The 13845-nt window shown below is 44.5% G+C and overlaps 2 protein-coding genes across 4 annotated transcripts in view; one reads left to right on the top strand and one right to left on the bottom strand.

The window, feature by feature from the left end:
- LOC144098347 (cell adhesion molecule Dscam1-like) overlaps positions 1-13845 on the bottom strand; it is a 140907-nt gene that overhangs the window by 73390 nt on the left and 53672 nt on the right. The gene's annotated exons all lie outside the window — the stretch shown is intronic.
- LOC144098357 (uncharacterized) lies at positions 191-8252 on the top strand. 2 transcript variants are annotated; one of them, XM_077630938.1, is made up of 5 exons: positions 201-456; positions 3593-4709; positions 5105-5165; positions 5520-5685; positions 8004-8252. In XM_077630938.1, the coding sequence occupies exons 3-5, from the start codon at positions 5108-5110 to the stop codon at positions 8122-8124; spliced, it is 345 nt and encodes a 114-aa protein (XP_077487064.1). In that variant the 5' UTR covers positions 201-456; positions 3593-4709; positions 5105-5107; the 3' UTR covers positions 8125-8252. The 2 variants fall into 2 exon arrangements, with proteins under 2 accessions (XP_077487063.1, XP_077487064.1); XM_077630937.1 differs by lacking the exon at positions 3593-4709 and having other exon boundaries at positions 191-456.

The following is a 13845-nucleotide window of genomic DNA, read 5'->3' as shown; positions in this document are numbered from 1 at the left end:
ACCGAAATCGCCTAGCCACAGCGGGAGGGCCGAGTGCTACCTGAACTGATTGCCCGGCATCGACTTTCTTTGTTTCTGTGGTTCGACACTGCACTGTAAAAAAAGTGTGTAAAATTACAGGCGTTTTTGCAGAAATTTACTGTTGCCGCACGGAAAAAATCTGTTAATGGAAAAAACAGAAAGGTGATCAAGCAAAAAAACAGACATTTTCTGTTTTTGACCGCCGTGGTCTAGTCACGTGCGTCTCTATTAAGAAGTAAGCTACGAATAATGCACCTGAACACCTTAAAAAACATCCGTTTATTTTTTAAAGCCTAGAGTGTAGTAAACTAAATTTTTCGCACAACTAGTACTATGTGGTTGCTTTTGATGCGGAGCTGCACTTCGCAAGATGACTTCCGCATGAAGAGGGGCTTGGTGTCTTCGTGCATCGATTTATTCGTTTCATTTGGAAAGGTGAGTGAACAAACAATCTCTGCCACTTGATACAGACAGTGTGATTTGCTTTGTGTCACCGGTGGAAATCTCTAAACTATATTGTAGATGTTGCGTGCGATGGAGGTGGATTACTGTAGCGAAATATTAAGGCATGGGCACATAGCTCGCATCTCACTAAATAGCGGGAAAGCCCTAGCCCTGCGTAACTTTCATCCTCCGCCTTGCGGTTTCAAGCTGCCTACGCTCCGTAAACTGTTCATGGTGAAGGTGCAGCTTTGACACGCAGTTAAAAGTTAAAACGAACAGGACGAGCGCTCACGCGCGAATCACTTGCCGCCGCGGACGCCGCCGTAGCGGCAAGCGTCGTGTGTCTATTCCATATTTCATTGTGCTAGCTTCTAAATCGTGCCGCGGCCTCGCTACCGCAACCACGCAGCCCTTAATTTTCATCGCATTCACGATAGCATCTAAAGGCTATCTGAAATCTTTGCAGCGTGTTTTAACGTGGTGTGTGCGTTAAATTTGAGATCTGCCAGGGCTCGGGTTCTCGCTTGAGCTTCGACTCGCGGCATTGGCCGCCGCGCCAACTGTCGTCATTCGGCCGGCGCACCGGCCACTCGCGCGAGCCGAACCAGTCTCGCGAGATTCCAGCCCTGCGCCAGCTTGTCGTTTCGAATGCAGCGGCATCGCATCTTGCTCACGCGGAGCTACGGCTGAGCGGAGGCCGTTCGGCTCACGGTATCTTTGAACTCACGAGTGTTCAGACTCTGCATGCGTACGCGAACTTTCTCGAGTAAACAAAGCTGCGGTCTTGGCCCTTGCCTAGCTGTCGACAAGCAACGTCGACCCGGAGGTGGATCGTTCGTTTCCAGCTTTGCGGTTGCTACGCGGCCTGCGCTCCCCCGTGTATTGCGGTGGAGCATGTCTTCGCCTCAGTAGGCTCGGCGGCCTGGTCGCCGCCGCTGTATCGGCATAAGCGTCAAATAGATTCCACACGGCTTTTGCTATGGCTGTGAAATATAATCTGAAAATTTTAATGTTGAATATGCTGTTTGATCTGTTTGTCGCCTAATGAGACTACCATATTGGACTATATCACGTATTACGGACAGTTCTGGACGGTGAGATGCATGTTATGCGGGGAACGGGTCGTCGGTCACCCGCACGTGTCAGTTCTCTTCGGAGGCTGGCGCAGAATTGCAAACGGCGTAGATGCTTGACAGCATGCTTAAATTACAATGAAATGAACACTACCTGAACTCGAGGTAGTAAAGGACTAAATACTGACACTTAATTACCGACCCTTAATTAGCGATAAACAATTAGTGAATAAAATGGCTATAAATGCTCCGAATGTAATCAGACGAACGGTATTTGACCTGGAGGTAGTAAAGGAGAAATGGTGACCTCTGATAATTGACCCTTCATTAGTCAAAAGCAATTAGGGAATTAAATTACCAGAAAATCAACCAAATCAACAGTACTTGAACTTGACATAATAATTTAACAATTAGTAGTACCTGACTAGTGACTGCTAATTAGTGAAGAGTAATTAGTGACTTAAATAACCAAAATTCTCCGAATGTAATCAAATTAACAGTACTTGAACTGGACATTGCAGAGAACTAAATATACTTGTATTGAATAAAACTGATTACTTATAATCAGTTTTGGTCCAGTTTGGCTGAGGTCAATTTTTGGGTGAACCATGCTGAAATTTGGCGGTGGCCCGGGCACCAAATTCCAAGTTAACTCATGTTCGGGTCATGGTTGCCCTTGTTATGGCTATCATGTATAGGCACAGTGTCATCACTATGCTTGGCTAACTGTTATAGTGTTCCTATGCAGCTGCTGCTATGCAGCTGCTTCACAAGTAAGCAAGAGCAGAATTTTCTTGGGGTAGGAACCTCCGGATTAGTGCTTTCGCGCTATAAAACTGGCAGAAATGCATTCACAACCTGAGCGGAAGGCTCCCGGCCTTTGTAAAGTAGTAGATACTAACTTAAGGCATCCGCAATCACGCTGCAGCTCAGTCAAGAGAGCCTGTAACTAAGCCAAAATAAAACCGCAATCATCACGCACTATTGCATGGCCGCGGTATTCAAAGCAAATGCGAGGATAGAAGTACAACGTGGACTAGCTAACACTGATCATCCATTTACTTTGCGTGACAGATGCATATATCAGAGAACAAGCCTAAATAACAGCTCCTATGTAAGGCACTGTTTGGGTTTCAGTATAAAAAAAGAAAACGACTTCTACCATGTTCAGGACAGGTGTGTTCAAGCTTATGTATTCAAATGCATGCTGTTCACAGTACAAATTAGTATCTACGGTGCTGCTATACTAATTGGTTGAAAGTCAGCATGCGAGGCGTCTCCCAATTAATGATTGATCAGAAATTGTTCTTTTAGTTACTGCACCAGCAGTTACAAGTGCAATGGCTATGAGGCTCCAAGATATCATCGAAGATTACATGACAAGCAGAGCAGCTCTGTTCCCAAATATTCCATTGAGGCCAAAACACCATTACCTTCTTCACTATCCAATGCTTATTATGCAGTTTGGTCCCCTGATCAGATTGTGGACAATGCGATGCGAGAGCAAACACAGCTACTTCAAGAAATGTGCTAGAAATTGTCAAAATTTCAAGAATTTGACGTTGACTTTATCTCAGCGGCATCAGCTTTTCCAAGCTTACAAGAACACAGGAAGCAGTACTGACGTTCTCGACAATGCATCTACTTTCATGATCAGCCTTTGCAGTCCTGAAATTCAGAACGAAGTTCGGGAAGTTGTTTCTGATGAAGGGGAAATTTTCTCAACACAGCAAGCAACTATTCGGGGTCTGTTGTATGAGTGCAAAATGCTACTTGTAATGTCACGGCAGAACGCCGAACTAAAGTTTGGGGAAATACAGCTGATCCTGTCGAAAGATGCCCGGCATTTTTTTCTTGTAAAAACTGTTAGTACATCGTATGAACCAGGAATGCAGTATTTTAACATCTTAAGTAATGACGGTCCAATCAAGTGCATTGAGCTCGACAGCTTGCTTGACAACACACCATTAATCCAGTACAACCTTGCCCGCTGCAGTTATCCTGTTTTTGTTTTGAAGCATGGATTACTTGATGGAGTTTGAACTGTGTTTCAGATTGCTGCAATGGAGTTGGAACAACGAATTTCCAACTGGCTGCCAGCCCTGGACAAGGAGATTGTAGAGCTGACAGTCCAGAAGCTGCAGCAATGTGGTGTAGTGTCCCTGGAACATCTGAAGTATGTGGTTGAAGAGGATTTGCAATTTTTAAAGCCCATCAGCAGAAGGATTCTTCTTGAAAGGTTTCACTCAGCGGCTACGCCCAACCCACCAGTGTCACTTTCTCCCAACGACATTCAATCGCCTACAAGCACACAGTGTGCAAGCTTTTCTACACCTTGGGAGGTTTTCCCACCACAGCTTATGAAGGCTTGCCAAGAAGGGAAGCGTCCAGTAAAGAGCGACTTGAATGAAATGGTACGACTTGTGAGTGACCATATTCTTGCCATAAACAGGAAGCCAGGTCGCAAGATCTTGAGGGCCATCGCAGCTGAAATTGTGAGCCATTACCCGAAGACATTCGAGGACACCCTAAATGGGGCAGTAATTGGCTTGGGTATTGAGACACTCTTGTGGAAACTTGAAAACTGTGTTAACAACAAACGAAGGCCAAGCTCTGAGCAGCCACATCAGTTCGAACCGGACGATGAACTGGACTTGAGTGTCAAACGAGTGAAGATTCAGAGAGACTCATATGGGTGTGTGGCATGGCAGCCAAAGCTTCCATCTGAGGAGACTGCTGACTCACAGGAGAAGAAAAAAGACGACTTGCTGTCGCAGTTCAGGCTTGCGTTTCCAGATGAGACCATGGTTGCACAGCTCATGTCAGAGACTTATGCATCACAACGTCAGCTTATCAATGCATCCAAAAATATTCGAGACATTGAGCGAAGCTGGCCATTTCTCTTTCAGGCAAAGCACCTGACCAACCACGTAAACATCTTGCTAGGCTCAAATGTTGCAAAGACTTTCGATGACCGACTAAAGACTGTTGGACGGCAAGTTTTTCGTTACGCACACAGCCAAGTAAAAAAAGAATGTGTGAAGTCTTGTCTCCAAGAAATAGAAGCTGCCAAAACTAACAGGAAGTCAATGGCAGTTGAATACGGAGCCATGCCACTACTACTGCTCGCAATCTTCAGAAGACAAAGAGCTGTTTTACAAGCTAACAGAGGTAAAAACTGATAAATGTAGTTTGCATTATTTCCTTGCAGTCGTCGCACGTTAATGCACAATGTGAAGTGTCCCATTAATTTATTCCTCCCAATAATCAAGTCAGCACTGCCTTTTATAACAGTAGTGCAGTGATTGTTTTACCCACGTCTCTAACATTTGTACTGAGATAACAGAAAAATCTGGAAGTTTTATGTCAACCTTGCCCATAAACAAAAATTTTTCCTCAAAGCCAGCAGACTTGCTGCGGTGTGTTTTAGCGTGCGACGCAATGGTAACTCATATTTAAGTGAAATGGCGTGTGTGTTGAGGACTTAAGGCAACATTTTTCTTTTATTACATGCCATTGACTGATCCTAATGCTAATGCACATGTGAATTGGATTTTTCATATAAGGAGATGGCCAGCGACGATGACTTGGGGGATCTGCCAAGCTGTCCTTTCATCTGCGTGAAAGGTAAGATACTGATGACTGACTAAAGGGGCAGTTCTTAAAAAAATTGCTGAAAAATGCACTAAATGGTGCTACCTTGTCCGAAATGCAAATCTTTATTTTATTAGACAAATGTATGCAATTTATTAAAATACACTTCACGCTGATTGAAATGCTTAATGAGTATTGCTGGCTCGATGTGCCTATCATATATAGGTCAATGCAATCTTCGTCGTTATCCCTTCCTCGTTATTCACTTATCCTCCTAAACCTAATGGTGATGGACCCACCCCTCTGAATAAAGACTTTACGTGTAACTGAAAGACAATAAAAAAAGGACAAAGCGAATAATAATGCTTCCTTCCAACTCTTTTCCAGGATGGACTTTTCTCACTGCTAATTCATACACAATCTGCGTGGACACCCATCCAGTGCTTCATGCATCGAAGCCAGACGAGGCCTTCAAGCTGCTGTTCTTTGCCCATTTTGCTTTTAACATCCAGTACCAGAAGGAGACGAGGCTGTGCTTGGAATTCACACAGAGGTAAGAACTGAAGCCAATGTTCACTCACCTGTACACTTGCCTGACGTCACAGCACGCCCTGTGCAAATGCATACTGCAGTCTGCCAATCTTCCAGAACCTTATTTAGAAAAGCGGTTACTACGCTGCTAAACTGAGTGTACGCGAAGAAAATGCACTTCAACTCAAAAGCTTTTTGAACAGTGTGCGTGTTCATCGAGAATATCATACTGTCAATGAAGTTTGCTTATAGAGGTGAAAGTTGGCATTTCTTCAGTTTGGCATTGAACTAGCACTGGGACGCAATAATGCTAAAGATAATTGGTAGTGTGCTGTAGTATAGGAGCCACTGCGAAGAAAATTTGCTTTAAGGTAGGGAGATTTAGCAACATTGTAGTACAAGAAATTAATAATTGATTTACCATTGACTGACGTAATAACATGCCCTCATTATCCAGTCTCATTTTTGAAAATATGTGTCAAACAGCGAGACGTCATAAAGAAACCTTTTATCTCTATAGTTAACAGTACAGCAGCAGCTTGGGATCACGCCTGTGTGCTGTCTATTAGTTCTGCTGGAAGGCTAATGCAAGAGCATACAGACAAGGATGCATTCTAGTAAATGTGAAGGTCTGAGATCAGGTATTTTGTTTGTTTTGTTATAATTAAGCACAACACCAAAAACAAAGCAAGTGACAAGCACGCAACTGTATTATAAACGTTAATTTTTTTTTAACCTTTGCAGCCTTCTATTTTAAAAAGTGTGAGAAATGCGCCGGTGCTTTCTATTGTGCTGGATTGTACTGCAAAGTGGACATTATGTACCTCATAAGGATGAATAATTAGACGATTAATCAGCTTAAATTAGCTAACAAACTTTACTATTTCTGCTTTTTAAAGGGAAGGTTGTATTGCAAAATTTATCTGGCAACATCGAAGGTTAAGCTTATTTTTAAATTTTGTTACTCGGCAATGTATTTCGAAGTATCGAAGGAAACCTTGTTCAATTGGCTGGCCCACTTTACCTATCTATACAATGCCGTAACTGCGCATCGTATTCTTGCCGAAATCTAGTTAACTTATACATCATAAAAATACACTAACTGTGCCTGTACTTGCTGCATGCATTAGAAGTGCGAGAAGCGATTTTTCTATGAATATGCAATGGTGGAAAGCTGACTCAACGAGCTTTCGTATGTGTATTTTTGTTGGTCGATGTCTGGAATGATACTGCCATTTAGGAGTATTTAAAAACAGCTCATATTCAAAGTTGACGACCATCAATTTTGCAACATAACCTACCTTGCTTCTGAGATGAAAAATAGAAAAGTCAGTCAAAGTTAATTATGTAACTACAGATACATTTGAGGCACCTAATGTCTGCCTTGCTGTACAGTCCAGCTCAGAAGACCACACCGACGTAGCTAAGTATTTAAAACATATCTTCAAAAGTGACAAAAATCACCCTGTATATAAAATATCAATCGGAAGGAAAAAAATGTCTCTCCTGCTCTTTTTCTGCCGCATCTCACACACACACACTTAAGGTAATGGAATCGGGGTACGGATTTCAGGCTGTTTTTTATGAGAGAGGGGTGCGTCCTGACATGGCAAACCGTTGTAGCAAGGTAGGCAAAAGAAACCTAACGTTTTATTAAAGCATGTTTCTCCTTGTTTTATCCGTTCAATCCTCCTCCATTCATAGGGCCACATGTACTGTAGTGGCTATGAGTTCCTAGGGCGCATAAGCTACGAACTAGTCCGACACTTTTATCATTACCCACTGGATCAAAACCTCACTTGTGGAGATGAAAGTCGATCTCAAGTAATTCAATATGTGGTAGTAAAATGAGGTGATCACTGAGAAGCAAGGTGCTTAAATGACTTCAGTAGCATCCTAGATACTTCTGTTTCCAATGGTACCTGTATGACCGGAAACTCCAACACATGCCTTGTAAACAATGACATTGTAGAAGCATCGTATGCTCTTTCCGCCCAGCACTGCCTGTGAGTCATGCTGATCTGTGGCTGTTGATAAAACGAATCTTGCTACTTTATCGCTATGAGGAGCTTGAAAAGAAGGTTTGAGCAGCAAAGTGATGCCTCACAAAGCTAGAGTTTTATTTCTGGGTGGGAACAGGTAAGATATTAGTGTTTTTTTTTACTTAGCTTTTACCCCTCACAACGTAGCGGATCATATATGAGACCTGATTTTTTTAACACATCCGCCCTTGTCAGAGTGGTTGTGCAAGTGTAGAACGAATATATTTTTGTGTTTCAACTATAAAAATTAAGTTTTTGTGCCTGGTCGTTAGTGATAGCTCGTGGCTCTTTGTTTCAGGGCTATTGCAGGTATTAATCCTGCAAGAGGAACAAAGGTGCAAAAGAATGGCGGGAAGCAGCTCTGCCTGTCACCAAGAGTGGCTGCACTCGCAACGGCTTTGATAGACTATGACTTTTAGAATTTTAGTTTCTGTTGCTTGTGTTGTATAACATTTTATTATGTTGGGCTCAGAAATAGTCTTCGAGCTATAGAAGACTGCTGATGCTGATGTGACTTTCGATTTAATAAAGTGTTCATTCATATCAAGCTGCTTGGCTTTTGGTTCTCAGGCAATGCTATACTGATGAAAATCAGTGTTGTGCAAACGTTTCATATTTAGATATTCTTAAATTACTTCACGCAACTTCCCTCGAGCAACGAATTATGTAATATCACACTTTCATTGGCATAAACGACGCAAAGATCGTATTAATGAGCCCTTGTGCTTGCACAGAAACCGTATTTTGTGCGGGGAAAAAAATTGTAATAAAAGAACAACTAATAGTAAACAGAACATTGCAAGAATTTCAAATATATTTTCTGCAAACCAAAAAGAAAATTGTGTGTAAATTAACAGGGCAGCCAAAAACAGACAACTAAACTCAATTTGCAGTCACAGATTTTCTGTACATGATAGAAAAGAAACATTGTAAAATAACAGAATAACTGAAAACAGAAAAGTGAATTTCACAGATTTTCTGTACATGACAGAAAAGAAACACTGTAAAATAACAGAATAACTGAAAACAGAAAAATGAATTTCACAGACATTTTACAAGCTTTCAGTAAATAATGAGAAAGAAAAACCTGAAAATCACAGACTTGCTTTGAAACAGAAAATGAAATTTCACAGAAATTTTACAGGGATTTTCGGTAAATGATAAAAATATAACATTGTAAAATAACCGAAAAACTGAAAAACGGAAAACAGAACTGTACAGACATTTTCTGGCAGGACAGCTGCCAGAAAATGTCTGTTTTTTTTGGAAAAAATTTTTTACAGTGTGTACTGCTTAGGAACACAGTCGCTGCTCTGCGATTTGTGCCGCACGATAACGCACGCGGAAATGGTCGCGGCGCTAACGACGAATGCATCATCGGCGCAGATTCAAATGTTGTGGGGCTATTGGTATTGCTTTTACCAGTGCTAAGAATTGTTGGAGCATGGGAAGTAGGTTGCACTGTCGATGCTCGCCCGATAGTGTGAAGTCAACGATAACTGTGGCACCGCGAAATGAGCAAAACCCAAACAAACAAAAACTTTTGCTCAGATTCACGTTTCCTCGTCAGTGATAGGCGCATAGAATAGCTGAGTTTTATCAGAACGCTTTTAATTGGGGGGCAAAAATAATTCTGGAAAATAAAATAATTAACCTGCGCAGCATGCTGCAGCACCAAGATACCTGGGTCATTCAGGACTAGGTTAAGTAAGTTACGCAGTACCCCTCTGAAAATAAATAAACATTTAATTGCTTAAAACGCACGCTCTTCGAATGCCTCGCTGCCGACCACAAACAAGGAGGCTGGCCCAATGAATAACGATGCTCCGATATTTCCTTAGCAAAACTCGGCACAGACTTAACACAGCGCAAATAAACGCGGACACGAAGCCATCAGCGAGTATCCGGTCGAACCTAATTTAACGATCGCGTTTGGCTAGTTTACTAAGCTGAGCACGTTTTGTTACCGGACTCCGCTCGCCTGTATTTTCGTAGTAAAACTGAATGCACTCGCGCGGAGTTAATTAGTTTTCCCCGAAGGAGCCGACGCGTACAGAAGGCCGCACAGCCGACGAGAGCGGATCGATTTCAGAGTAGGCAATTTTCCCGGTGATGAAAGTCTAACTGCGTCCAGTGCACTGCGTCGCTCGCTTGCACCTGGCGCGTTCTCATTGCCGCGTCGAATTTCCATGCGCCAGCAACTACACCATGCATATACGAAGGACGCTATATACTGAGAGAAATAAGGCAGAAAAAATAACAGGAATACTTCTGCAATTTTTCGATGCCTCTTCCGACGACAGGTAAAAGAAAGTAAAAGGGAGTCATCCGCACCGCTTTCACGCACTCATCCATTAAAATATCAAATCTTCTTCGCTTTCGAGTTCCTGCCGCCTGCCGTTTACATACTGACTGCACGTTGTTTTGTGTGTGGTTGCAGCGAATGCAGTCGTGCGTGTGAAACGTCGTGGCTTTCGAGAATTCGCGCCTCGGCGGCTGAAGATGGGCTGCAGCGCGGAAAAGAGCGATTTCAAAGCAAACACCGAACCTACTGGAGCCGGAGGGAATTCTCTAAGCGCATTTCGGCGGGGCTCAGCGCTCAACTCGCCCTCTAGCGCGAGCGACTGGCGGCTTAACGCTGACTAATGCGGAGGGTCTTCGCAGACTCTCGTTCTTTTCCTTTGGTTTCCACTCCAAAGCTGCCGACAACCGTTAAGCCACTGATATTTCTCCAGGCTCTCAGCCATGGCATAGGTGACACGCTGGTTAGTTTCACCTGAAAGCAGATTATCATTGGATTTCGTCGAAGTTTGTCACTGAGAAGCGGGAGTAATAAATCGCCAGTGTTTGTATCAACGGCATTTCATGACTACACGGCATTTCATAACTTGGAAATGACTGCCAAGCTTGTTTAGTTGATTGCGTAAAGGTCCCAGACCTCGTTTTGCCACAGTGTAAATAATTTAGTTTTTTTTCCTTCCAACGAGTTTCAGGTGCAGATTCCTAAATGCATCGCACGCACGGTGTCTGCGGGGAAACTGCTTACGAAAGCAATGCCTCCAATAATAATAAAGCGGCACCGAAGAACTTCGTCTCGCCAAATAGCCGTCGCGCGCGCACCGCCTCGCGTTACTCGCTCGTCTGGCACTGGTCCACAAATAACGCAGCAAAGCGAAAACAGTCAAGCCGGTTATACAACGCGTTTACGTAAGGCGGACGTCTGCAATCGTCCAGTCCAGCAGGAGCCGGGGGCAAGAGGAGCGAGTGAGTCACGCATGCGGGGAGCAGATCCGCTTTGTGTCAGTCGGGGCGGTGGTCGTGGGGGTCTGTCCCAGTCCCTTCCTCATTTACCCTCTATTTTTCATGCTGTTTTTACGGCTACTCCTCCCCCATGCGTTGAACTTTCCACCACTCCACGTCTGCAACCCAACTCTGTGCTTCGCTAGCCTAAACAGAATCCCCGCCGGTCTTATAGCACCACCGCCGTGGCATGGTAGCCTCCCCTTTTTTCAATCGATCAGATGTCGCTCTCCCCCGACCAACCAGTCCCCGTTTTCGTTTTCCTCACGGCCCGCCATCGGCAGCGCCATGTGGACAGCGCGGATCGGGATGCGATGACTCACCACTTTGTCCCCTCTACATTTGTCGCCTTTTTTTCTTCTTCCCTTCGAGGCACTCCCCACCACAGCACGAAAAATGCGGTAGGGAGAAGGGGCTTGCTTTCTGCTCTGCGGATTTTTTTTTTTCCTTGCAATATCTGACTTTCGTGGCTTTTGTCCCCATATTGATGGGGCGCGCGTACCACCGCCACCCTTGTAGCCATTGTCCGCTCTCAATGTTTTCTTCCGCGTCGACTCCCACTTTCCCGTCTACACAAGACCACGGTTCCGTTGTCTGGGGCTTCGTGGACCTTGCCAATGCGACTGCGTGAGCGCAGGGCAAGAATCATTGGCTCGCTCCCAATTGGGCCCCTGTCCCTGTTTTCTGAGCTGGCGGACAAAGGATGATAGTAAGCACACCTTATCGCGCAGCGCTTTTCTTCCGGCTGACGCAAGTCGAGTCTCGCAGCAGTGTGCATTCCCGCTGCTGCTACCAGCATTTTCAAGTGCCCCCGTTTTCTCGTCGGGCAGAAATTCGCCATATTTTTGGTGGTCTGAAAGTTTGCACGACCCCCGATTGCAGAAGACCGGCCGTATACTGTATGCCATAGCAAAGGAATAGTGTGAGCCAAAACATGGGTGCAAACCGTCTGATTATTGATGGCGCTAGCAATAATGGATGTAGGCGAGCGGAACGCCGTAGACGCCATCAAAGCGAAGAACCTGCGCTGTATTCCACCGGTAAAAGCAAAGAAAGAAAGGTGGGCGGGCATTGTGCATCCATCGAGGACAAGAGAGGCGCACTAAGAACATGCTAGTATTGTGAGATTTTCCGCAGTATCCACAGTGCTCCATGTGTCATGTTTAGCGCTCCTAACTTCATTTTCAGAATGGATATATAACTCTTCCTTCGTGTTACGGACGCACAATCTTTTGACTGAAACTTATCTTCCCACCAAAGCTTGCTTTCCCGCCTCTGACTTGGCTTCCTTTCCGGCTACTTGTAGCTTTTATTGCTCCATTCTGCAGTTTTTTGTTTTGTTTTTCAGCGACAATTCTCTGAACGCGAGGAAATATTTGTTCCCTCCGGCACGTCTATAGCGCTGCAGCTGGGAGAATGATAAGAGGCGCGGCGTTGTCAGTGTTGCACGGTACGAAGAATGTGCCGCCATCTTTCATCGTGGAAACCGTTACAGCTCTCTGAAGAGAATGCGTAAAAAAAAAACGAAGAAGGGGGTAAAAAACAGAAAAACGAGATCAAGAAAAAGTGCCCCGAGAAAGGAAGGCTAAGGCATTTCTCATGTCGCGTTTTATATTTTCGCTGACGTCGTATCGGGCTCTTTGAGTCACCAGCGCGCAGAGGAGCAACCAGGGATCGAAGTTAGCGAAGGAAGCGTGTTCGCATCCGCGCCGGAACCTCGCGGAAACGGCCGGAAGCGGCGCTGCCACTCCAATAGGAGATAAATTTTCCAGTCTTTGTGTGAGCATTCGCGTGTGAAATAGATGAGCGAATTCGTAGGGTAGCGTTATGCGCAGCTTGATCCTCTATATACTGACTTCTTGGTGTCTGAGCAGCAAATGGTTAAGATTGCTCTCTGTGGTTTTAGACGCACAGGGTAACCAATCGCTTTTCAGACACGATAGGTGCAAGGCACCCACTGCAGCGCGTTTTGCTAAATATATAACAACAGCGCGTGCGAAGATACAAAATCGTTGCTCAACTTTAGAGGAGCAGCATTCGCTTAACTCTTCTGCCGTTCACGTTCTCTTCAACTTGTGTTTCAATTTTGACTTCTGACTTTCCACACTAGCTACATTCTCCATTTTTAACGCTAATGTGCTCAATGATGTCGAAAAAGCTTCATTTTACCTTTATTCTAGAAAGTGTACTCAACAATGCTAGTATATCTGCAATGCAATAGCGTGAAGGAATGAAAGAGACAAAAAGCAGCAATTCGCATTTAAAACCGAGCCAAAACACAACAGCGTCCCGTGTCTCTGCTTTCCGCAGAACGTTTCCTCAAGAAGGACAGAAGCGGAATCGTGAAGGAGACGCCCAGACTTGACGCGTTTATTCACGAATCGACGCGAGTGCATACAGATCATATCTGCAACACTGTCTACCTGAGACATTCGGACGGGCGCGTACATTAAAACGGACTATTATTTTGAGTTTAGCTAAACTTGTTGACGCCCCTGGCGCGTATCTGCTCGTTGAACACATTGTACAGGAAGCGGACTGTAGATCAAGTAGGATAAAAAGACGCAGGCTGGTACTGGATGATTCACTTGTACTTGTGCCCCAGAGAGTGGAAGCGGCGTTGCATCCTATTCATATCCTGTCTTTTCCGCCCCGTCTCGTTATGCTTTCTCTTCGTTTTCCATTGTCGTCTTTCTTCTTGCAATCCAAATCAATGCACGGCCTGTGTGATTTCCCTCAGCTGCAAGCATACAGAGAATGTCTTTCCAGCTTCTTTCCGAACTGAGTCGGCATCCGCGACGTGCGGGAGTACCTTCGATTATTTCCCGTGGAGCACCGGC

Source organism: Amblyomma americanum, chromosome 7, assembly GCF_052857255.1.
Source record: "Amblyomma americanum isolate KBUSLIRL-KWMA chromosome 7, ASM5285725v1, whole genome shotgun sequence".
NCBI lineage: Eukaryota > Metazoa > Arthropoda > Arachnida > Ixodida > Ixodidae > Amblyomma > Amblyomma americanum.
The sequence above is the reverse complement of the archived record's forward strand: the minus strand, read 5'-3'. Positions and strand labels throughout refer to the sequence as shown.